The 23802-nt window shown below is 51.3% G+C and overlaps 1 protein-coding gene across 4 annotated transcripts in view; it reads right to left on the bottom strand.

Annotated features, from left to right (window-relative positions):
- Positions 1–22152, bottom strand: part of SLC43A2 (solute carrier family 43 member 2) — a 28152-nt gene extending 6000 nt beyond the window's left edge. Inside the window, exons 1-9 of one of the 4 annotated variants that reach the window (XM_083875116.1) lie at positions 22134–22152; positions 20460–20659; positions 13416–13605; positions 12394–12449; positions 11607–11683; positions 5436–5528; positions 4648–4781; positions 4032–4234; positions 3221–3364 (exon numbers count right to left, since the gene is read on the bottom strand). In XM_083875116.1, coding sequence (XP_083731242.1) covers positions 3221–3364; positions 4032–4234; positions 4648–4781; positions 5436–5528; positions 11607–11683; positions 12394–12449; positions 13416–13605; positions 20460–20619 — 1057 coding nt within the window. In that variant the 5' untranslated portion in view covers positions 20620–20659; positions 22134–22152. Of the gene's footprint in view, positions 1–3220; positions 3365–4031; positions 4235–4647; positions 4782–5435; positions 5529–11606; positions 11684–12393; positions 12450–13415; positions 13606–14087; positions 14108–16276; positions 16644–20459; positions 20660–22133 lie in introns of those variants that run through there. The other 3 variants (XM_083875118.1, XM_083875117.1, XM_083875119.1) reach the window with 3 other exon arrangements.
- Positions 22153–23802: the final 1650 nt, after the last annotated feature.

Genomic DNA, 23802 nt, shown 5'->3' with positions numbered 1-23802 from the left:
AATGGGGACACGGCACCCACTTAGTGGCAGTGAGGTTTATTCTGGGCAGGACTGGCAGGAAAAGCTTTTATAAGCTTTGTGTGCTGCACAGCCAGACCTGCTTTAGTCATCTCCTCTCCTGCCTTGCCGGGAGCTGCAGCTACAGCTTCTCCAGCTGGGATGCTCCAGTGAGGACAATCAGGCTGGGAAGGTGTGGACTAACCCAGTTTGTGCTGAATGGACAAGTTAGGAAGAAAGGGGACAACATCAAAGTTTTAACATTAAATATATATATATATATATAAATAAATAAATCACAGCATTTGCAGAGCAATTGTTAAAAAGGTCACAGTGATGAAAATTCCGTGCTAACAATGAGAGAAGTGTCTCCATGACTTGCTAAGGGAAAGCTGATGCCAGCACACTCAGAAGAAAAAGAAATCATCTCCTCCTGTTACTGAGCAGTTCCCCCACCCTGCAAGGCTTTTTTCCACTTCCTCTCGGCAGCCCATGTGATGACTGAGGCACCACGCAAAGGGCTGGTGAGTCATTGGTGTGCCACAGCTCCGAAATAAGGATGTAGTTCTGAAACTGCCCATCTCAGCACAGAGCACAAGTTAGAGCCCTGTAAGCAGAACAGCTCAAATTTTAACCTGACCCTCCCATTTTTAAGTCTAGCCAAAGCAGTACAGCCAGGATTTCCACCAAAATCCACTTGGTAATGGAGAGAAAGTTTCCAACAAGCCTCTCTAGGCAGTTGCAGCAAACCCCAGCTGTGCCCAAGCATGGCACCTGGTGATCTTTTCCTGGCTCCAGCTGCTGGCAAAGGAGCTGAGAGGAACTTCCAACCTCCAAACTTCACATTCATGGCCCCGTTCCTCCCACAAAGGCAAGCCCTGAGGTGACCCCACATCCCCTCTCATTATAGCAACTGCTGCAGCCAAGAGAAACAGGTGGCATCACTCTCTATGAACACTGCAGGAGCTGATTTACTGGTGTCTGGTTATTTTTTAATAGAGGGTAAGAAGCAAGCCATGCTGTCATGTTTTGCCTCTTTATGCTACTCTGAACACTTAATCTTAGGCTCTAAACAGCAAGGGCAGAGGCCAGCTTGAATTAGGGAGTGAAATTTATGGGGTCAGCAAGAGAAGAGGAGGAAAGGCAGTAGCTGCTACAAAACAAGGCCCCCTCAGCTTATCTGTCATCTTAAAAATTATTCTTTCCCAAGGAAAAAAAGCAAGAATACCGAGCAAAGGAATCTCATATGGGCACAAGCCTTTACATTCCCTGTTCTAGATGCTTTTCCCTCAAAACTACCCTGAACATGAATCTCACACAGTTGAGTTTTCCAGCCCTGATTCTCTCCAAGGTCTCTCAGTATCACCACATTTGAGAACAAGGTGACAATTTATGAAAGATACAGACAAATTTCAGGTTCTGGGCATAACAGGTCTACTCTCTCCTGCCTTCCCACAACACAATTACACAGTCATTTACAGAATGAACCCTTAAGCTTCTTCCTCATCTTTTGGGGGGTAGCAGCAGATAAGTAGCCACAAGCTGAATGCTCTCTCCACCTTTTGGTTTCCTAACAGGTCTAAGTCACCACAACCTGAACAGAGAGAACTTTCAAGGATGTTGTGCCTCACTGCAATCAAAGACATTGCTACTTATCTGCGTGATTTTCCCCACACCCTTCTCTCCTGTTCTGCTCCCGGGAATATTTAACTTTCCTTTGACAACAACACTTGCAGGGTTTGACTCAGCTCTTCTCTTCCTTCCCTCAGTGTTCCCAAGGGGCAGCTGCAGGTGGGGGGAGCTCTCTGAGCAAATCCCACCCAAGAGAACAAACGCAGGAAGAACGAGGAATGCCAGGGAGCAGCATCCCATCCTCTCCTGATGGACACACAGATTACATTTCTAGAGAGCTGCACATGCCTTGGAACTGCTCTTGCAGCAGAGCCTGACACTGCTGAGACCAGACAATAACACTGTTTTGCTGATGCCATGGAAACACCAAGACAGCGACTGCACTGCAATGAGCCCAGGCTACATTCAGGGGGAGGAAGGGAAAAAAATAGGAAGAAATCTTAAAGGTGGCACAGAAAAATTGCAGTATGCTCAAGGGGCACAATCCCTGTTTCAGCAAGGAGCTTGATCTAAGCAGAATTGGCAGCTTATATAGTTAATATTAATTCTGAAATTCCAAGGAGGGGAGGAGAGGGAAATAAAGGAAAATTAAATTAGCACAGTAAGCCAGGGTAAAAATAATAGTAATTTTAAATAAGGCAGTGTCAAGAGTTATAAAGTAAGCAGTGTTGGGAAAGGTAGGCAGTGTGAAGTTTGTCTTTTTTTGCTGTTTAACATCTAAGTTGGCTCCTGAGCCAGGAGATGAAGAGCTAAATGCTGCAGGCTTGTCAGAGGCTCAAGAAACAAAGCAATTCAGGGAATGCCAGGGCACTTGGAGTTTCCTGAGTTTCCTTCCCTCCCCCAGAGCTCACTCCTGTTTTCAGAGGAGTGCCTCTTGATTTATCAGCTTCATGCAATCCAGATTTAACAAGTTCAAACTGGATCTTACTACAAAGGACAAAAACAAAACCAAAAAAAAAAAAAAAAAAAAAAAAAAGCTAAGTCCTGTTTTGCAATCCTGGGTATTTTCGACAGTAAACTAATGTACTCTTTCCTGTTTGCTCCATGAACTTCATGAGAACTATAAATGCAGGGAACCCAGCACAGGGAGCACCCCTGAGCCTCCCCAGCACCCACCAAGCTGCACAAAAATCAGTTCTGACTTCCCTTCTCCCACCCCCAGGTGCTGGGCTGAGGCACAGAGTCCAACCACTACTCATGAGAGTCAGGTGCTCTGCATTCTCTGCTTGCTTGGGATAAGTTAAGCAAATACCTGATGAAATAGGTTTTCCAGTTAAAATAAAAATTATCAGAGTCCACCCTCAGAGGTTACTTGCAACAGCTTATGTGGGGAAATAACATGGGGTAGCATTTGACAGATACAGGGCTAAAATTAGCTTGACATTCAAGAGTCTACCTCGCTGCCCCTCTGTGCTGGGCTGGTTCCAGCCCTTCCCTGGACCCTCCCAGCAGCTGTCAGTGCACTTGGACACCATGGAGTGCCCTGTGCAGAGTATCTGCTGAGTAATCAGCTGTTCTGCCTTCACTGAGCAAGTCTGGGTCAGCTCCCAGCCCCAGGGCAGCAGGTAAAGGCCTTCAGAGGTTCCCCTACCTTGACTTTCGTCTCCAGACAGGAACTCAAGGATGGTGTTCATGGCTCCCATGTAGAAGATGAGCCTCAGCTGAGTGACACACATGGTGATAAGGCTGAGCAGCAGGATGGGACTGAAGACACTCTTCATGAAGGAGGGAGTAGCTGCAGAAGGAATAACAGTCTCTGAAGAAGGCAGTACACCCTGGCAAACATTTACAATTTTGCCTCTGGCCTAGGAGCTCCTCTCCTGGCTAGAAGTGCCAGTGGCAGCTCCAAGGAGTTCACCTGGTGCCTTACACACTCCCATAATCAACAGCAGCAGATGCCTGGAGTTTGGCTAGGGGCAAGGAAACAGGAAAGAAGGGTCCCCTGATTCACTGGATTAGGACAAAAAGAATCATCAAACCATTTGCTTTCACCATTAAGGCCAGGTTGGACGGAGCTTTGAGCAAAGTGTTCTGGTGGAAGGGGTGGAATTAAATGATCTTTAAGGTCCCTTTCGAGTCAACTCATTCTATGATGCCCCTGAATAAAGAAGGCTTGGTCATGATGACAACAACCCACCTAAGAGCCAGCAGTGACCACCTGCCCTGTCCCCCTGGAGCCACACCAGCTCCCACGTGTTGTCCTCACCACTTGCCTCACCATTTGTATTGGGGAAGGACACAAGGACAGGACCCCTTATATAACTTGTGTTCCAGCCCTGGTGGCTGGCACGAGGCCCTGGCAGCACCTGGATCACGTATTGCTCCCTTCCAAACAGATCTGGAGCAGTGCAGGGAGGCCAACAGGCCTGTGCCAGCACCCTGGGGCACCCACAGAACCACACCTGCACTGTCAGGCTGGCACTTCACTTCCAGGTCCACTGTAGACAGACATAGCTTGTTGTTCTCCTGCAGAGCTGCTGGTTCCTTGGGGCCCTTCATGGAGCTCCCCACGCTCAGCCGGCGCCCCACGGTCGTCACTTGCTTGTAGAACTGCTTCCCAGTGATTTTGTGGTCAAATCCCAGCCAGCTGAACTTTATTTTCACCCTGTTGGGTAGCAAAGAGCATGAGAGCTGCAACACAGAGTCAGGAGTCAGAGGAAGCAGCATTTGCAGGAGTCAGAAAGGCTGTTTGTGGATTTAAGGCACTGGTTTCCATTACAGACCCACAAATGGTTTCAATCCAGAGCACACTGAGATACTCTCCCTGGGCCAACTTGGCATAAATCAATATAAAAATACTTCTGACCAGGAACAGATGGTTTTTCCTAACTAATTCCCCAGTCTGGGAAGTTCCACTTTCCACAGGTATTCATTCACATGCTAACGACAGGCAGAAATCCTCAGCCTAAGAGGTGGCAGCAATAAACAACATGCAAAGGGTTCCCTGTCTACTCCTCTGAATTCTTTGTGCCAGCTCTTCCTAGAGGATTAGGAAAGGGATTAGGCGCGGAGACTTACGAGTAGTCCATGTCTTCTGGTCCTGGGAAAGGCTCCAGGGGCCAGTTGAAGAAGCAGTTGAGGAAAACGAGTCCTGCACAGCTTGCCCAGACAAGCAGAATAAGGATGAAGGAGACCCCAAAATCATATATAACCTGGGAATCACAAGGGAATATGGTTTTGATTAAAGGAGCAGAAAAATGCTTCAATATTCTTGCAATGAGGTCTGAGAGGAACAGGGAAAGAACATCATGATCCACTTAAAATGGGTTAAACTCAAGTGGTAACAAAACCCAATTTTGTGACAAGGACTTTCTTGGAAAACCAGCAGGAATTTCCCTGCACACCTGAGACTGCAATGAAACATCCCTGGTTCAGAACCAGGTGATCCACCCAGGCAGTCTAAGTGACCATCTCTTGTCCCTTCAGTGCCATTTGCCTGCAATAAATAATGTTCAAACCCAACCACTGGTGACAATCACACAGATAAAATACATACTTGTGTGTATTAAAAAGAATTTTATATATATACACATAACTTAGAGATTAAAAAAACAACCTTTTCTAAGGAAAAAAAAAAACACTTTAGTTTTTCACTTCTACTTAGCACTTCTAAAATGTTCTATCTGCTACATTCTTGAGGTGGTCACTTGGGAAGTCTCTAATACAGACAGGAACCGAATCTTGCAAATGCAAATGCACATCCCTAAAAAAAGCAAATAGTCCCTCTTTCTTGCCACATTATTGCTAAATGAGGTAAGGCACCAGAACAATGCCACCAGTCACAAGCCTTGATCCCACAGCCTCACCTTGATTCCTGGAAAAGTCACAGCAGAGGAAGCATAGGAGCCAATCATGAGAGCAATGAACGTGGAACGAAGGTCACCAAACATGTTGGGCAGCTGGGGAGAGAGGGGAAAAAGCAGTTGAAACAGGTTGCTGCCAAGGGAACGAGGCTTTCTCGAGAAGATATTGGCATTTAGGATTAATTCTCCTGGATACCAGAATGTGAAGCAGCCACTTTTATTTAGGCATGACTTAGCTCTTCAAGATATTACTCTGCAGGTTGCACTGGTGTCTCCAGAGACAGGGAACGTCTGCAATCCAAGATTTATGTGCTTACTGACGCTACTTCTTTCCAGACTGACAGCATATTTTGCATCCTTCAGCTTCAGCACAGGAGCATTTACTCCAGCTCTTGTGCTTTCTTTAAAGAGTTCCTTACCCCAAACCTGTAGCCACCACTTTTCCTCTCCCACAAACATGTGCCGAATTTCTCTATTTATCACCTTTTTGTCAAGGGTTTTAGATACTCGATACAGTCTTTAACACACCCTGCAACACCTTGAACTGCCAGCTTTGTTCATGCACCTTGGGTCAGCACCCAAATCCTTTGCAGCAGACCAGAAAGTTCCTGTTATAACAAGAAGGAATAGAGACAAGCACAAACGGTGCTGCTGCTTGCATTTCCATTTCTAGCCATCTCCAGGGCTCCTTCTGTGGCAGCAGACTCTCTCTGCTGATCATTTCTGCATCACTGGGATGGCTCAGATGCCTCAGCACGCTATCCCAGAGCTAGGTGCAGGGAAGGAATCACAAACACCAGATATCCAAGGATTTACTGCTCAGCACAGCTACTGAGCTCTGCAGGAAGCGACACCTGACATTGCTACCCCTGCCACCCACCCCACGTCAGTGCCTGGGCTCCCATCAGGTGTGCTGGCACTGCTGAGAGCACACCAGGCTGGTTCTGCAAGGATCTGTTGGGAAAGCAAAGCTCTCAGTAAGGACAGACAGCAGCAACCACTTCTGTCACCTGAACAGCAAAATCACTCCCAGGATGGCTCACTAGCCCCTGCTTCCACTCAAGAGCCAAAGGCAGATACAGCTGGGAGACCTTCCTGCTCTCCTGGGAAAGGAAGAGCTCCCTGTTTCCCTAAACAACCAGAAGTGAACAAGTTTGCATCACTCACTAACGCTGTCCTGGAAACTGGAAATTACAGGGAGAAGCACTGAAGCTGTCAGGCTGTGGAGAGCTGGGCTGATACCTCCTGAAGCTGGTCAATGGGCAGAGATTCTGCTGCAGGCTGGCTGATTTCCCTCCCACCTCCTTTTTTTTTTTTTGGGTCACTCACTCCCCAAATCCACTTGAGCATCACTACCACGTCAGCCTCAGAGGGCCTCAAAGCAGGACACTGCAGATGCCTTCTAGGACTGGCAGCACAAGCAGCCCTTCCCTCTGTGCAAAGAGGCTGCTGAACAAAAACGATTCTGAGAATATCAGAGCGAGCAAATGCTGCCATCACACTCCCCCCCTTGCAGAGGGCTGAGAAACAAATCCATCTACCCCAGGAGCAGCATATAAGGCAACCAAATCTGGCTCGTGTCACGGCGTGTTTACAAGGCAAGTATTCCTGTGCAGGAGCACTCCGGGACCCATCTGGCTGTTTATCATCCCCGCGGCCTCACTGCAGAGCTTCCTATGCACTGCAGCCTCCAGGTCCTCAGATAACCCCGGGGGCTGGGGAGCAGCAGTGAGGATGTGCTGAGCCTGATGCTGCCCGTGAACCCCAGAGGAGCAGGAGGAGGAGGCAGGAGAGGCTGCGCTGCTCTGCGGAGCATCCCCACACCCATCGCTGCCGATCCCCGCATGCGGGAGAGCTGCCAGCAGGCTGCTCCGGGAGCTGCAGGCAGGAAACACAGGATCAAGGATCCAAAGGTCTGTTACCAGGCGCTGAAAAAAAAAAAAAAAAAACAAACCTCCTCTCTGGAAGCGCTTGGACTGAATTTACACACACTCCCAGAAAGCTGCATCTGCTGAGTGGAATATCTGAAGCAAAACGAGCTGGTGGCTGTCACCAGGATGGGTGTTTGGTTCATCACAAACACCCCAAATCTCAAAATAATGTCCAGAAATTACAACAAAACTGCTGCTCCTGCTGGGGGGAGCTCAGGGCAGGGCAAGAGCTGCGTAAACACAGCTGCTTCTTGGCTCCGGCTGGTTTTCCCCAGAGATCCAGAGTCCACAAAAAGCCTTTTTCATACAGCAGGCAAGGAACTTCCAGGTGTATCCTCCTGCTCTGAGGGCTACTGGAGACACAGAACAGGCAGCCATGAGCAGGAGAACCCAAGGCTGCTTCTGCCTTGATTGGAACAGAAGTCCTAGAAAGGCTAAAGATTTCCTCAAATCCAATTTGGCACCAAGCAAGCAGCTAGGTTAAAAAAATTGGGCAGAAGAGATTTAATGTCTTATCCAGCCCAATCAAAGCAGAAACTGTAAACACTTGAGCACCTGGAAGGAAGAGAGGGGCAAAGGGGAGATGAAGGGGGAAAAGTCCCTTCAAGACCAGAAAACCTCTCAGACTCAGTGCCAGCACTGGCAGCGCCTGTGCAGGTCTCGTCTAAAGACCAGCTACAAAAATAACATGCAATATTTACCAAGTCATATTTCATGCTGTCTTTATAGTAGCAAGCATTGGAAAAAACAAACCACAGAGAGGAGGAAAAATAATAAAAACAACCACCCAACAAAAAACACAAGCCACGGAGCAAGTAAGCCTTGTTTTTCTGCCACCAAAAAGGATCTAATCCTCATTCTGATCTCATCCCCTCAGGCCAGAAGTGACTCCTCCACTAACTTCTGCCCATTCTGGTATGACAGCTCCAATTCTGCAAGACCTATGACGACAGAAACTCTTAAGCCTCTTGTTTTAAAGGTCACTAATACTCATTGTACTATTAGCTTTATGCCCTGTCACAAAGACACTCAGTGAATGTTGCCACACGTAACTGTTTTTTACGGGAGTCCTTTATTGCAGGTCTGTAATCCTAAACTGAGAAATCATTTCCTCTTGCAGATTTTTTTTTTCCTCATCTGCCCTACAGTGAGTTTATAATAATTTATATTGTTTTCCAGCTTTTCCCTGGAGACATTCCATATACAGAAGATAGCACAACGCTGCTAACGGAACGCTGTTTCTCTCCTCTTGCAAGGACTGTTTGAAAAAACAGTAGAAAAAAAAAAATCAAGGCATGGAGAACTAGACTACTGAAAAATGGTATTTTTGTTCAATTAAACTTTGTTTTCCCTATTGGGGGTATATTTGGAAGTTACACTAAAAATATGTTCTGCAGGAAAGCCTCAAACTGCCCCCTTTGCCCAAAGCACATGGAAACTCCTGTTCTCATTCTCTAACAAACAAAAGCTCACAGAGCCCAAAATTTTCCTAATACTTCCAAGCAAAGAAGATGTCCCCCCCTCTGATTAAAGGGGGTTGTTTGCAGCAGAAAATCAGAGCAAAGCAGCTGTAATTCTTTGAAAGGAAAACAGGACAGAGAACAATCTATAAAAGGCTCTTTGTGGTAATTTATCACACATGTTTATTTCTTTGCATGGAATAGCTTCGGAGCAGAACCAGCGCCAGATTCCTGTGCTGCTGTCAGAGCCACCAGCACAGATCTGCTTCCATTTCCAATCTTCACTTTATATTGGCCAAGACCAAGTCACGAGGCAGAAATCTCCCCTCTGCATTTTAACAACAGGCACAGCCTGACCTTGTTCCCAGAACCGGGAAGAGTTTGCTGGCTGCCCCCTCCTCCCCAAGCCACAGCCCAGGCACCCAGGAACAGCAGCTTGTTTTGGCTCCACAGCTTGCCATGTGCTTTCATGATACCCTGGGGACTTGTTGCTGAAAAAGGCTTTAAACTCAAGAGGCAAAAGCTTTGTGGAGCACTGTCCCAGGCTCTAATCCTCAGAGATCCCCTTTATCCCTGTCTGAGGGTCCCTGCCACCAGATCACACCGTGTCCCTGGAGGTTTGATCACCTAGAGCCCCACAAGCTGAGCTCCAGGGACACCCTGCCACGAAGCAGCAACCAAAACCTGCCTGGGGTGGCCAAGCACCATTGCACCAGTGGGTCTGACCCATTTCCTGGAGCACTTCAGGTCACCAGCAGCTGGCAGGAGCAGGGAGTCACCTTGCTGTGACTTGTGTGTGCCTGTGGCAGCCAGCCTGAGCTCCCCTGGCACTGGGACCAGCAGGGCTCATCTCCTCGGTGTTAAACACCCTTACAAAGGTCTTTTGAGTGTCCCCTTCCAGCGTTCAGCCCCTCCCCTCCTGGGTACAAGGCGGGGCACAGCATGTTCAGACCAGGTCAGCCCATGAGCTGTCCCCATGTCCCTCCCTTGCCTGTCTCCAGGGGTCACAGCTGGAAGGAATCCACAAAGTATCACCCAGGACAGCAGAAGATGGCTCTTGACACACCAAGTGCAGCTTGCAGGCAGAATGATAAAACTTTAAGCTGCCAACAACCAAAATACAGCTGGCTCTAACAGGCAGCAGCACAGCTTCACCATGGTGCAGGTGAAGAAGTGTTTCCCTCCCACTTTAGGTTATTTTTAATCACATTCACACGCCTCAGGTACCAAAGTGCCTCCGTGCAGCTGCAGGAGCAGCTACACCTGCCTGTGGATTGGAGAAGTCAGGCCTGAAGCCACCCCATGCAGAACATGCTGAGGGGATGGGCTCCACCTGAGGCATCTGTGTGACCTCACAACATCACTGCCTCCTTCAGACCTCCTCAAGGCTTGGATCTCCTCTTGGAGGATCTGACCTTTTTCCTGCTGCTGCTCTTTCTTGGCACTGCAGAACTGGCTCACTAATGAGGGCACTAATAAGTGGCTTTGCTTACTTCTGCTGCTAAAAGCCACAGCACAGCACACCCAATCTATTCCTGCCCTATCCTGCCCTCACTCCTATCATCACCAGTGGTTCTAAAATAATCTGTGACCCCTTAATAATCACCCAGAGAGACAATAATCAATGCTGGCAACAGCAGGATGGGAATCCTCTCCTCTCCCACAGCACTAGTGATATGCTCTTCTTTTCCTTGCTTTTATTTGAAGCAGGATGACATTTGCCCCACAGCTCCCTGGGGTCACAGCCAAGGCTTCCAGTGAAGAACACCACATTTGAAGGAGAGAGCAACATCTGCACAGAGTTCTAAAAGCTTTCAGTATATGAAAGCAACAGCAGCAGCACCACGGTACAGAGTGCTCTCTAAAGCCAGCCTCTGCCAAATTTAGGTCTCAGGACTTCAGCCAGTGTCTAAGCCCTGTTAAATTAGAGGTAACTTTAACAGGAAGCTTTACTTCAACAGCAAGTTCAGTGTAGTGCAGTTCAAATCTGAAAGTTTTCAACTACAGCTCAGGGGGAAAAAAATAAATAAATAAACCCAGTGCTTCCCAGGCTTGTTTTCTGGGCGACTTTCCACCCAGCCCTGTTTGAGCCACACTGACAACAATCAGGGTAATGAGGCAGAAAATAAAGCAGTTATTTGGAGAATGATACTGCTTCTGCCTCCAGGCAGAAAGAACCCCAAAACGCAGAGATCCAGCTGACAGTTGTTGACCAAAGCTTTCCATGCAATCCTGAGCATATCCAAGTGGGCTGTGCACACCCAGCAACAACAGCATTTCTAAGGAAGTCTGTGAGGGACTCTCACCCTTCTGAAAAGCAAAACCTTTTGTGGTCAAAAAGAACCATGTTCCTGGGGCGAGATGCAAACTGAGCTTGCAGAAAGCTGGTCATACCCAGCTGCAAGGGTTTGTGCCCTGCTGATTCCTCCTGTGCTATGTCAATGCTAAATCCAGTGCAAACACACATCCAGCCTGTGCCAAGCAGCTAAGCACTGCATGTACAGGCACATTATGATCCTAGACAAAAACACTTCCTTTTTTTCATCCCCCCACCTTCACCTGAGATACAAAGGGCAGGTGAAAAAAAAAAAAAAAAGGATTGGGGAAAACAAGCTTTAGAATAACAACCAAGGACTCATTCCCAAGGGTGACTGACCCTTTGTACCAAACACAAACACGTGCTATTCAAGCCACAGGCAGAAGATCCACTCTGTTCTTGCCTGCCAGCCCAGCTCACAGCCACAGTGAAGGATAAAACAGTCAGGTAGTAATTCTTCACTTACCGTGAGTGATGTGAAGGTCATGCACATCCCACCAAAGCCATTCAGAGCCAGGGCAATGAATATCAGCACAGACAGAGCTGCAACAATAAAAAAAAACCTACCCTCAGCTCCACTGGGGTGCAGAGGGAAAGGAGAGAGAGCCCTGAGGGCTTTGGTCCTGACATGTGAAAACCTCAGTGGATCAACACCCTCAGGACATGTCACACTGTTCCTGACCCAGCACCCATCTCCCCAGCCACACAGACTGGGAGGGACAGGGCTCTCCTCCAAGACACAGCTCAGGATGGGATGGAAGGGTCCCTTTTCTCTAATGATCAGACTTGCTCATCCAGCTTGTCTGATGGGTCTCAAAAGGAAGATTTACTTGAGCAAACAATCCAAAGTGTCTCACTATCTGCTCTTGAGGAGCAAGCTCCATCTACCTCTGGCAAAAAAGCCAATTACACATTGTGAGCTATTACCCATTTCCCAACCCTGGAAAAGCCATGAACTCGTTTGGAACTGCTCCTTTAAAGGGCCTGGCCCTGCCCAAACACAAAACTAAGAGACCTGGGCATCTCAGACGTTTGGCCCTTGCTACACTCTCTACTTGGTGTTGTGAAACACCAGCCCTTCCCAGAGCCACTTGGCTCCCTCAGGCTGGCAGATTGCTTGGGTTGTGTCCCCAGCAAGACCCCAGTACTGCACTGGAGGGGAGGAGGGGGTGACAGTTTGAACTTTGCTTCCCCAAAAAGCCCAAACCACAGCCCTGAAATGCTCCCAGCTCAGCAGAAAGATGCCAACTTACAGTCAGGGTTACTGGCACCGTACGCGATCAGCACGCAGGACACGGCAAAGCAGGCACTGAAAGGGAACCAGAGCCATGAGTTTCTCACAAACAGCCTTACCCACACTAGATTACAGCTGCTTCCACCTCCTCAGCAGGGCAATTGCTGTAAGAGAGAGGGAAGCTGGCACTTTGGAAAGAGAAATCCAGGGAAATACCCAAGTATTAGTGGCAACAAGTATTGCAGGCAAGCCTTGCACAAGGGATGGGGCAGGAACCTTTTCTCCCAGCACTGACACAGCTCTGTCCAGACCCAAATTCCCACTGGTTTTCCAGCACAGAGTTTTTCCAGCCCTCACCTCAGGGTGACCAAAGGCAGCAGCAGCAGCCTTTGTCCTGAGTCCCAGCACTCAACTCCTCTCTGGTAGGGTCTGACTCAGAGACTTGCCCTGTTTTTCCCACTCTGCCCACAGGCCAGTTTGGTTTCTAATCAAGGTCACTGCATTAAAATTGTGACAGTTAAAAGAGTGCTGGGGTCCAGTGATCCCAAAAGTCACTAATCCCTAATCCATGAGTCACTAGCCATTAATCCATGACAGAAGCAGTTGACAACCTCACTGTTTGAGGCAGAAAGCAACACACACCACATGGAAGAGAAGGGCCCTGGGAAAGGCAACAGGACATGTTTATCCCCGAGTTAACTCCCCAGCCTGCAAACAATGATGTAACATCTTGGTTTTGTGCCTCTCAGGACATAGCTCCCAGCCCAAGGAGAAAGCTACCCTCCCTGACTCACAAATGACTCCGCTCTTCCTCCAGGCCCCATCTGGACAGGGATCACAGAGCAGCACTGCAGAGCTGAAGTGTGGACACGGAGTTCCAGGCCCTTCCCTTATGGAGCAATTCACTGTGCTGGCTGAAATCACCCCAGAGCCGCTCTGCTGTCCTGTGCAAACCCTAGCCCCATCCCTTCAGACTCTTCCCAAGGTTTCAGGGAGCGCAGAGCAGCCAGGCAGGGTGGGGATGGAGCCCTGCACACTCACCTGCCCAGCAGGCGCAGCTTGCGGGGGCCGTACTTGTCCATGACAATTCCCAAGGGCAGAGTGATGGCACTGAGCAGGAAGGAGCCAATGGTGAAGGCCAAGTTCAGCATTTCGTCCTGGGCATTGCAGGAAGGCCATTTGTGCTCTGAATCTGTACTGTTCTCCAGCTCAGAGCTGTTGGTGGTGGTCTCTGCATGGGGTGAGAGAGGACATTGTATCAGGGTGAGGCTTGAAGCAGGAAGGAGGGAAGGGAAAAGCCCAGCTGGGCATACGCCCTCCACGGTCCAGTTTTTATTCTAATCATTTAGAAATGGAGAAGCAGAACAGCAGAAGGATGAGGAAAACCTGATGAGCTCTGCTTTGAGCAGGAAAAAGCACCCAGGAGAACAGGTATCCCATGCAGCAGCAGGGTAAAAACCTAAGGATGGAGATTCATTCAGTTATTAAAACAACTATACAGCAAGGGCCTGGCAATTACAGGAGACTAAACCCAGCCAAACCCAAAGGGATACAAAAATAAGGTCCTCCTAATCTACAGCTGTCATGTTCTCAGAGATCCTTTCCCTAACAAAACTAACGACAGCTACAGCCAAATCAGTTATTTTGGTTCCAGACACCAGGCTGACAAGGCCTGGCACTAAGCACAGCCTGCTCAAATGAAAAGCTTCCTACCCTCACTGCAGGCATCAGGATGAAGAATGGCTTTGCAGTAGCCACCCTGCTTTGACTGCCCTGGCTCTAAAAAATCCTTCCTGGATTTAACTGTCCTGTTCCCAGGGGGGCTGGCAGCTCACCTGCCTTCTCTGTTTTTACCAAGGATTGATTCATCTTTAACTCCTGCCCCGCAATTAGCATTTTCTATTCTTTCAAAATAGGTTTAGGTCACACAGATCAATTATATCCCCAGCTTTCTGGTCTTGCCCTTACATGAGGAACTCTGCATGCAAACTCCCACGCTGAACAGAGCCCACGTTGTGTAACTGAGACAGAAACAGGCCAGCTCAGAAAAAAAAAAAAAAAAATGAAAGAGGTTCCCTTTTACTGCCTCATGTCAACTCTCCTGTTACATGCCTATCCCAAGGCTGCTCACAACTCCTCGAGTGAGTTGTGTGCCTTCAGACTTCCATTAACTCACAGCTCCAGTGCACTCCAGCTCTCCTCCTCCCAACACTCATCTGGAGCCTTTGCTGCTATGACAAAGCACTTGCTCTCTTGCTGCTGCAAGCCAGTGATATAAAACACTCTCCTTCATATTTAATAATTGATCTGACAAAGTTCAATACTAAAGGAGGAACAGACAGAGTAGTCACAGACATAACCACCAGCACGGTGAGACTGGAGATTCCCAGGAAGCCCTGGTTGGTTTAGTTAATTAGCAGGAATCCCTCATGTGCAAGTGGCTTCCCATTCACAGCTTGCTGTGGCTGCTGGGGGAGATCCCCATGGCTGCTCTGTGTTATCTCTGGAGGTAACACAGCCCCACTCTGCACTTCCCTTCTTTCTACCCAAGCCTCAGCCCCTTTACAGTTACTGGTTTCACCCTGGTTCTCCCAGCTGCCCCAAACCACCCTGCCCAGCTTTGTGTCCACTGCAAACAAACCTTGCTCCACCTTCCTGCCATCAGGTATCAGCAGGAATTCAAGCACTGATATCTGAGGCCTTGGAGCTGCCTCTGTCCCCTCCCAGCACTCCAGGGAAGGAAAGGGCACTTCTCCCCATTTACAATGCTCCCACCAACATCTTTGCTTAGATGGTTTCAAACAGCCTGTGTTCCTTTCCACTGCCATGTGCTCCTGATTGATAACTTAATCTGTCCCTTCTCTTGTCCTGTTAGTCATGGATAGCCAGAGTAAGCAACAAATGTCCCCAAAATGCCACACTGTGCCACCAGCAGCATCTCCTCTGCAGGGAGGGCAGCACTGCAGCCTGAGGCACCCGAGTCACATCCTTAGAAATCAGTCCTGGACAGACTTTGGGAGGCGCTCTGCAGTTTTCACCCACAGCATCAAGGCTTTTGGGCTCTCCACAAAGATAAATTCATAGGAAACAGATGTGGGTGAGAGGTGAAACTCGGGAAAACAAGGAGGGGGAGTGGAATTGACAAAGTAGTAGCAGTTTTCCTGTGTCAGCTCTCTCCAGAGATGGCTCAGCTGCTGAGGGGAGGGTGGAGGGACACGAGCAGTGCAGTGACCTTGTAACTTCTGGCTGCACGTGTTAAAGCCTGGATAACCCCCCCCACAAAGAGATCTCCAAAGAGGAATACTCAGCCTTTAAAGCTGGAGAATACAAATTCCTGTTCGTGTTTTGATGTGTTCAGCTGCTGCACATCCCCAAGGAGCTCACACAGCCCACACCTGCTGGCCCTCCCATGACGAGTGTGCATGAGGTGACAAGGACACAGCTTCTGAGCAGCAAGGAAATTTGCCCCTTTCTGAACACTGGAAGACTGGGAATGGGACACCAAACTTCACTCCCTGCCTGTACCAACCACCTTGTTTACAGCTGCTCGGTGCCAGCTCCAAGGAGGGGCCAGGCAACAGCGCTATGTGGAAATACAAATTGTTTGTGAAAATAGAAGCAGCCCCTGAGCAACAAGAGAAGATCCACTGAGGCGTAATGGAAATGATTCCAACAGCCCTTGGCACCCTGACATCCTCTGATCCTTTGAGCCACCTCCATAAATAGAACATTTTGGAGGGGCTGCAGGTGTGTGCAGCAGGCACAAGGTCCAGCCAAGAGCCGTCTCATCCACGAGCAGGGATTTGAGTGCCAGCAGCTCGCTGGTACAGGACAGCAAGTGGCAGCACAGGACATGCAGCTAGGAGGGGTTTAATGGGCAGAGGACTTGCCTAACTACTCACCTACCTAATGCACCTGGTTACAGCAAACAGCAGCTTCCCCTCAATCACAGCTCAGATCCCGTTCCAGACCGGCGCACGCCGCACTCCCAGGAAAATCTCCTACGTGCCTGGCTCCATCTGGAAAACTGCTCTGGGGAAGGGCTGGCTCTGTGCCCACGGTGCTGCCCTCCCCAAATCCTCTTGCCAAGTCCACCTGCATGCAGCACACGAGGTGTGACACCCGGGCAAGGCAGCAGCACAGAGGCTGTGCTCACTCACTGCTGCCTCACCGACGAGCCAGTAGAAGCTACAAGTCTTTACCAGCAATTACAAGAACATTGCTGCCTATTTTTACAGCACTCCCCACACAAGCAGCAGGATTTCTACTGCCCAATTAGTAGTTCAAGTTACTATTTAAAGAATGACAGCTTAGGTGGAGGAGAAGGCTGCCTGGGTAATCATTTCTGTCAAGATCATCGCTGGGATTTGTTCAGGCTGGAACATTCAAAGCCATCCTTTTTCCCAAATTAAGTGCTGCAGGTTCCATTCGAGGGTCAATCATTAACTGCTCTTTACCGACCTCTTCAAATCCCAGGCACACACACACCACATTACCAGAGGAACGAGTCTGCCTTTTCCAGGAGTGACTGCCATCTCAGATGGCAGAGAGCAGCTTTCCTTTCATCTGATTTTATGGATCAGACTGAGTCAAACAGGCAAGACACCCCCAGCCACCTTGACAATAGCTCTGTCACAGCCTGCACACCCCCATCTTCCTCCTCTTTTTTATAGAAAAAGAAAAAAAAAAAAAAGAAAAGGAGGGGAAAAAAAAGACAGAAATCAAGGGCAAAGAACTGTGAGTATTGGTTTAAAAAAATAGCACACTGAAAGACATGTGCAAACAACTGATTCTGCAGTCTGCCCACATAAGAACATGTTTTCTCTTTTCAGGATGGTGTCATACTTCTGGGAACTGGGAGGAGATGTTCTTGCTTTGTACCACTGCAAAAGCAATTTATTCGGGTTTCCCTGCCCTTCCAGGACCCCCCTCTCTGGGTGCCTGAAATCTTCATATGACCAAGGCAGAGTCTCAGTTCAACTCTCCACTCCCCAGCTGTGGTTTCATTTTGCAGCTGTTCTCAGCCAGCACCTTCCCACGACAGCTGCTGATCAGCACACTGTGTTTCCTGCACAAAGCGACTGTTTACCACCTTCATTCTTTTCCTGTTTACAGCCTCACGTGCGCAGCCCTGCCACAAATGGTAGCTGTCATATCTCCCCAGATTGTGGGGACCTTCAGACTGAAAGTTCCCCACCCAGAGCTCAGATAAATAAGCAAAAAGAACTGTACAACAGCACCTTCCTCCTATGACTACGTCAGGGCTCATTAACTCAGTGTAAGTGAATTAGCTTATCATCCCTTTGGTATTCTGCAGCCCTGTCTTAGAGGAAAGCCCTCTGTGCCTCTTATCTCTGCTCTTTGTGAGCAGATTATCAAGTTCAGGACATTTCTTTTTTAAAGCCTGTTTCAGACCCAAGCCTTCAGCTTCCCGATCCTCGAAACATCACAGCAAGGCAAGGCCCTGGACTGATCAAATTCCCCAAGAGCTGATAAGGCCCAGAACCGTGATAAAGACTGTGGAGTCAGCATTTCCACCGAATAAAAAGATGCTGCTTCAGTTGGTTAAAGGCCAAGTAGTAGTGTAGTAAAATTAAAATGGGAACAAAGTGCTACTACCAGGCTCCTTGTCAGCGAATTTCAGACATACCTCTCAGGAGGTGGCCCTGTTGCACAAGTGCTCTAAAAATTTGCTATTTTGGACTTTTTTTTTCCCCCCAGGTGTCTATCTCCACCCTCATGTTTCTGAGTTAAGGGTCCATTGGACTCTGCATTTGTACAATGGCTGAGTAAAATCCAACACGAGGAGCCAAGGGCAAGCAAGGCAAGTGAGGGATTCAACAGGGAGATGAGGAGTCCTTCATGAACTGCAGCATTTTCTGGGCAGCTGCTGTTACACCTTCAGAGAAGAGCCTGCAGAAGGGACAAGGTCTAGTTTTGCCTCTCATTGGAAAGCATCACAAAGTGCAAGAGCTTTTGCTGACAAACCAAAAGCCCTGCCAAGAACCTTTGGCTCATTAGGAAAATTCTATTTTTCTTCCTTTGCAATACTTACATGCCCACAGCAGCATTAGGAACAACAAGTGCCCAAAGGCTACTAGTCATGGTTTGCTTGCACCGACCTCCCAGCCAAGTTGGCTGCAGGATTCAATAGGTTACACTGAAAAAGGCAATCACTGGGTCAACCTAATGCCAGCAAAGGGAAAACTCATTTTAGGGCTGGTCATTGAGAGTCTCCACACACTTGGAGCCAAGAGTCTTCCCCACAAAACCCTTGCAGTGAGGACCAAAACAGAGAAAGGAAAGTGAGTCAGCATGGATGAATGTCCCCAGGGCTCATCACAAGCCATGCGTTCAGAAGTGAAGGCCAGATACTTGAGGACAATGAGAACACTTGACTTCACAAATTTCTTCAGGGACTGAGCTTTCTTGCCTCAGGGCACAGGTTGGCCACTGGGAGGGAGCAGTTTAGCCCCCAGGGCAGCAATTTCACAGCAGTCCAAACATTTGCATCTTCCCTGTGGTCTGTGGGCATGGGCACTCCCTCGGGGAGAGCCAGAAAAGCCACAGATTGGTGAACGGGAGTGAGAAACGAAGTGAACCTCAGTGACTGGGGACAAACTGAAAGCAGCCAAGGCAAAGAGCAAAAGGAGGTGGGCCCCAAGTGAAGTTCTTGTCAGCAAAGCACATCTCAGGAAGCAGACAAGAAAATGCCTGCTCACAGAGACAGTCAGCGTTTGCTTATCAGCTGCCTCGTGCTTTATCTGGGTGACAGAAAGTCTCCACCTGATGGGTTTAATGTGATCTCTTACAAAGGCCTATGACAAAGTCTCCACGATGAGGACAGAACACAGTAGCCTTGACCAGAAGTCCTGCAAGGTCTCCAGGCACCAGGAAGTCTCCCTCAAGCACAGGAGTGCTCCTGGGGACCCGAGTGACACAGTTTGGGAGCACTGCCCTGAGGACAGAGCTCAGGATGGAACTGCCAAGCTCCAGCTGATAAAAGACTCAAACACATGCATGTTTGCCAGGTGGACCAACCCAGGCCCTGGTACACAAAGCAAGGGAGATAACAAGCAGCTGATGAATGAGCAAAACCCAAAGTATCTTCACAGCCTGTTGACAGGTACCTTTGTCTGGACTTCGTTTCTCCACACCTCAATTTTCCCCACTATTCACTGAAGGTCCAAGCACTGATTTCCAACTCTTTTCACAAGCTGCTTCCTCCACCAGCCCCAGATGGGCTGATCCAATCTCAGTCTCCATCACACATCCCTGGACAGAGCCCAAACTGCCTCTCTTCACTCTGCCCTTCCCTTCTCTGAGCACATGGAAACCCTCAGTCACCACAGCAGCTCTCCAAATCCACACCACACCTTTACCCTGGGGCTCCTTTTAACCCCATTGACCACCCAAACACACTGTGGGACGCACAATTCTCTCCATGCCCAGGCTGGGGATACATGTCCACCTCCAGGCTGTTTTCCCAGCATTGCCATTCCCACATCACGAAACTCTCTCTCCTTTTCCAGGCTGTGTCTGCAAGAGGGACAGTCACTTCTGGCTGGAGCAGAAGGTAAATCTCAAGCCCTCACAGAAACACAGCCTCGTTTGAGCACATCTGGGTGCTTGAAGGAGGAGAGGAATGATCAGTAATATTTAATTCTGCAACTTCTCAGCAGCACTGGACTACCTTGATATTATTGCCACCCATGCTCCTTGTTTTCTCACCATTAAGGACAAAGCTTCTCTTATAAACTCAGGACACCCTCCCCACAAATCATCCTCCTCCAGAGCCCATCCAGCCTTCCCTTGCAGAGGAAGAACTTGTGGCCAAGTGAAACAGGCCATTCTGAAAAGCTCTACCCCATCATTAAAGCTCCTTTTCCCAAACACCCTACAAAGCAGCAGCACCTACAGGCACACTGCACCATCACAAGGATGCCACTGGTTTTAGGAATGAGCACAAATCCCTTTTCCTTCTCTCCTGGGCTTGACTCACCCCAGCCCTCCTCCAACCAGCTCCACACCCCCCTAAAACAGAGAACCACACCAGCAAACCTCAGCAGCGACTTCTCCACTTACCTAACCCGTAGCACAGGTAGGAATAGAAGCCTTCTGCCTTCAGCATGATGAGCAGGGACCCCCAGCCCAGCAGGACAGCAGAGAAGAGCAGGTTCTCGATGATGGCCGTGAACGCCATCCACCAGCGCCGCCGGTGCGCCGTGGCCAGCGTGGGGGCCATGGCTGCTGGGGATGCCCTCCTCCTCCTTCACAGCCTCAACCTGCAGGGAGCAACACCCAGTGAGTCCACACGGGCAGCACACGCTGCTCAGAAAGCACAGAATAAACCCCTGTGGTTTGAGGGATCTCCTCGCTAGCAGCCGGGCAGAGCTGCCGTGCTGGATGGCAGGGACTCGGGTGCAGAACTGGTTCTTGCAGGTACCAGCTTGTCAAGCGACCTGGAGGGATGGGGGAAGGCACAGGTGCCCTTGGAAGAGCCCCTGGGGTGCTCACTGTGGGTGACATGGGGCCCTGCTCAAGGACTCTGTTCCACTTCCTGAGCAACTGGTATGAAACTGCAGCAAACAGCCTGGAGCCCACTGCCCCTGCAGGGGCAGGCAGCTCAGTGGTGAGGCACTGGGGCAATAAGTGCTACAAGCCAGCACCCTGATGTCCCCACTGCCATCAGGCAGTGCAGGACACAGCCCCACATCCCCAGAGGTGGCTTCAGAGACCCACCAGGTCTGCTCTGCCCCATGCAAAAGCACAGACCTGCTCTGGAAGGTGTTGTGAGGGTTCTATAAATGCAGTTTATACTACCAATGGCTCACCAAGGAGCACTTTTTGCTGCCTGCCAGACCAACCAGCTGGGAGACACTGCAGCTCAGTGATATCTCCAGACTGCCCCAGATGCTGGAGCTGCATTAACTGTGTCCAGCTCCACTTGTCCCAGTCCCTGGGGCCCACGGGGGCGAGCAAATTTGGGAACACACCTGTCTAAGAGGCAACCCTGGGGAGCACAAGGCACAAAGGGGGCCCTTTGAGACAAGTTTTCCCAGCCCAAGCACACCTCAGCCCGGGCTGTGGGGAAAGCAGCTGGCCACACACCCAGCCAGGAGAGCCTCCCTTATTGGAGACCCCAGCATCGGGTGCTTTGGGGGGACCGGGGTCTGACTCAGCTCCCTGCAGTGATGCCCGGAGGTCAGGGCTCCCTTCCAGCCACAGGAACCGGTTCAGAACCCCCTGCCCTGCAAGCCAGCCTGCAGCCCCCCCAAACCCCCCCACCCACAGCGCAGGCCCGCTGCCCCAGCACAGCCCACAACGCATTTCCTCCATCGCCTCCTCCTCCTCTTCCTCATCCCTGCACCCGCAGCCCCCTTATCCTTGCCCAGCCCGGCCATCCCCTCTGCGACAAGAGCCGCAGCCCGCTGTCCCCGCTGCCAGCCACCCCCCTAGTGACCCCCGGCACAGCCACTCCCCACATCACCTCCCGCTGCATCCCAGACCCCCGAACAGTCCCGCAGCATCCCCTTCCCTTCTCGCCATCCGGCCCCCCGCCCTCGCTTCCCCTCTCCATCCCCTCTCCCTCCGCCGCCTGCCACTCCCACGCCTGAATCCCTCCACGCACCCCCTCCTCCCCACTGCCCCTCTCTCGTGCAAGCCCCACGCCGCTCCGGTAACCCCCTCAGCCCCGGCAACCCCACGGCGGCCCCCGGGGCGTCCCCCCCGCCGTGCCCGGTGTCGTGCCCCGCTCACCGCCGGTGCCGCGCCCGCTCCGCTCCGCACCGCTCCCACCCCGGGCTTTTTATTCCGCCTCCGAGGCAAAACAGCCGCGCCCGCTGATTGGCCGCCGCCTCGGCCAATGGCCGCGCGCGCCGCTGCCGCTGGGGCACGTGCCGGTTAGCGCGCCCCCCCCCACCCCTCCCCTCACGGGACCCCCTCACGGACACCCCCCCCCCCCCAATATCCCCACGGGGTCGCCCCGATATCCCCCCGGGACCCCTGAGATCTCCTCACGGGACCCCCTCACGGACCCACCTCCCCCCCCCATATCCCCACAGGATCGCCCCGGTATCTTCCCCTGGTATCCCGGGACCCCCCGATATCTTCCCCCCCCGGGATACTCTCGACATTCCCCCCCCTCCCCCCTCGGGATCCCCGATATCTCCTGACGAGACCCCCAGTATCTTCCCCTGGGATCCCACGGTAGCCCCCGCTCTCTCCCACCGGTACCCCCGATATTTTCTCCCGGTAACCTCCAATATCCACTCCCCGGTATCTCTAGGTATCTCCCCCAAGTACCTCCCACCCTCAGGTACCTCCCTGATGTGTTTCTCCTCAGGTACTCGCCGCGGTTCCCCCGGTACTCCTGCGGTACGCCTCGATATCCTCGGGACCCCTCCCGGTGTCCGGTACCTTCCTGGATCCCCCTCTCCCCCCGTATCTCCCGGTACCCGCGCCCCGGGCTGCCCCTGGGCTGTCCCGGCACAGCCGCATGTACCGGGCGGGACAGCCGGGGCTGGGCACGGAACCGAGCGGGAAACACACACGGGCCGTCTGAGGGGACAGCGGCACCCTTCCCTCCAGGGAAAAGCCACAAAAACGGGCTCGGCGGCAGGAGGTGATGCGGCTCCCCCGCCCGGCACGGCACGGCACGGCCCGGCACGGCCCGGCACGGCCCGGCACGGCACGGCACGGCACGGCCCGGCCCGGCCCGGCACGGCCCGGCACGGCCCGGCACGGCACGGCACGGCACGGCACGGCACGGCACGGCACGGCACGGCACGGCACGGCCCGGCCCGGCACGGCACGGCCCGGCACGGCACGGCCCGGCACGGCCCGGCACGGCCCGGCACGGCACGGCACGGCACGGCGCGGGGACAGCGGGGAACGCCCCGCGGGGTTCGCTCCGCTCTCCGCCGGTCTCCGCCGGCCCCGGGCGGCCGCCGGGTGAGGACAGCTCCGCCGGGCACTGGGAGCCGTGCGGGGAACGCGGCGTTGCCTACAAGGCACCGGATCTGCTGTGGCTACAGGCACCGGATGCGTCCTGCGAAGTCTGCCTGTCCTGCTCAAGAAGAGAGAGTAGAGAAGCTGCTCCACCGCATTAAAAGGGTGTTTTGGGAGCAGGGGTCCAACACAGCCCCAGCCCTGGGCTGATCACCCTCACGGCACAGCTGGACAGGGGACATGAGCCCTCCAGACACCCCAGCCCATTGACACAGTTTATTCAAAGAGTCACAGAAAGGTTTGGCTTGGAAGGAACCTAAAAGATCACCTCATTCCACCCCCTGGTATGGGCAGGGACATCTTCCACCAGATCAGGTTGCTCTAAGCCCTGTCCAACCTGGCCTCAGACAGTTCCAGGGGTGGAACAACAAGGGTGTTCTCTGAACAACCTGTGCCAGGGTCTCGCCACAAAGAATTT

Source organism: Zosterops lateralis (assembly GCF_965231275.1).
Source record: "Zosterops lateralis genome assembly, chromosome: 19".
Taxonomy (NCBI): Eukaryota; Metazoa; Chordata; class Aves; order Passeriformes; family Zosteropidae; genus Zosterops; species Zosterops lateralis.
This window is presented reverse-complemented; position numbering and strand designations above follow the sequence as displayed.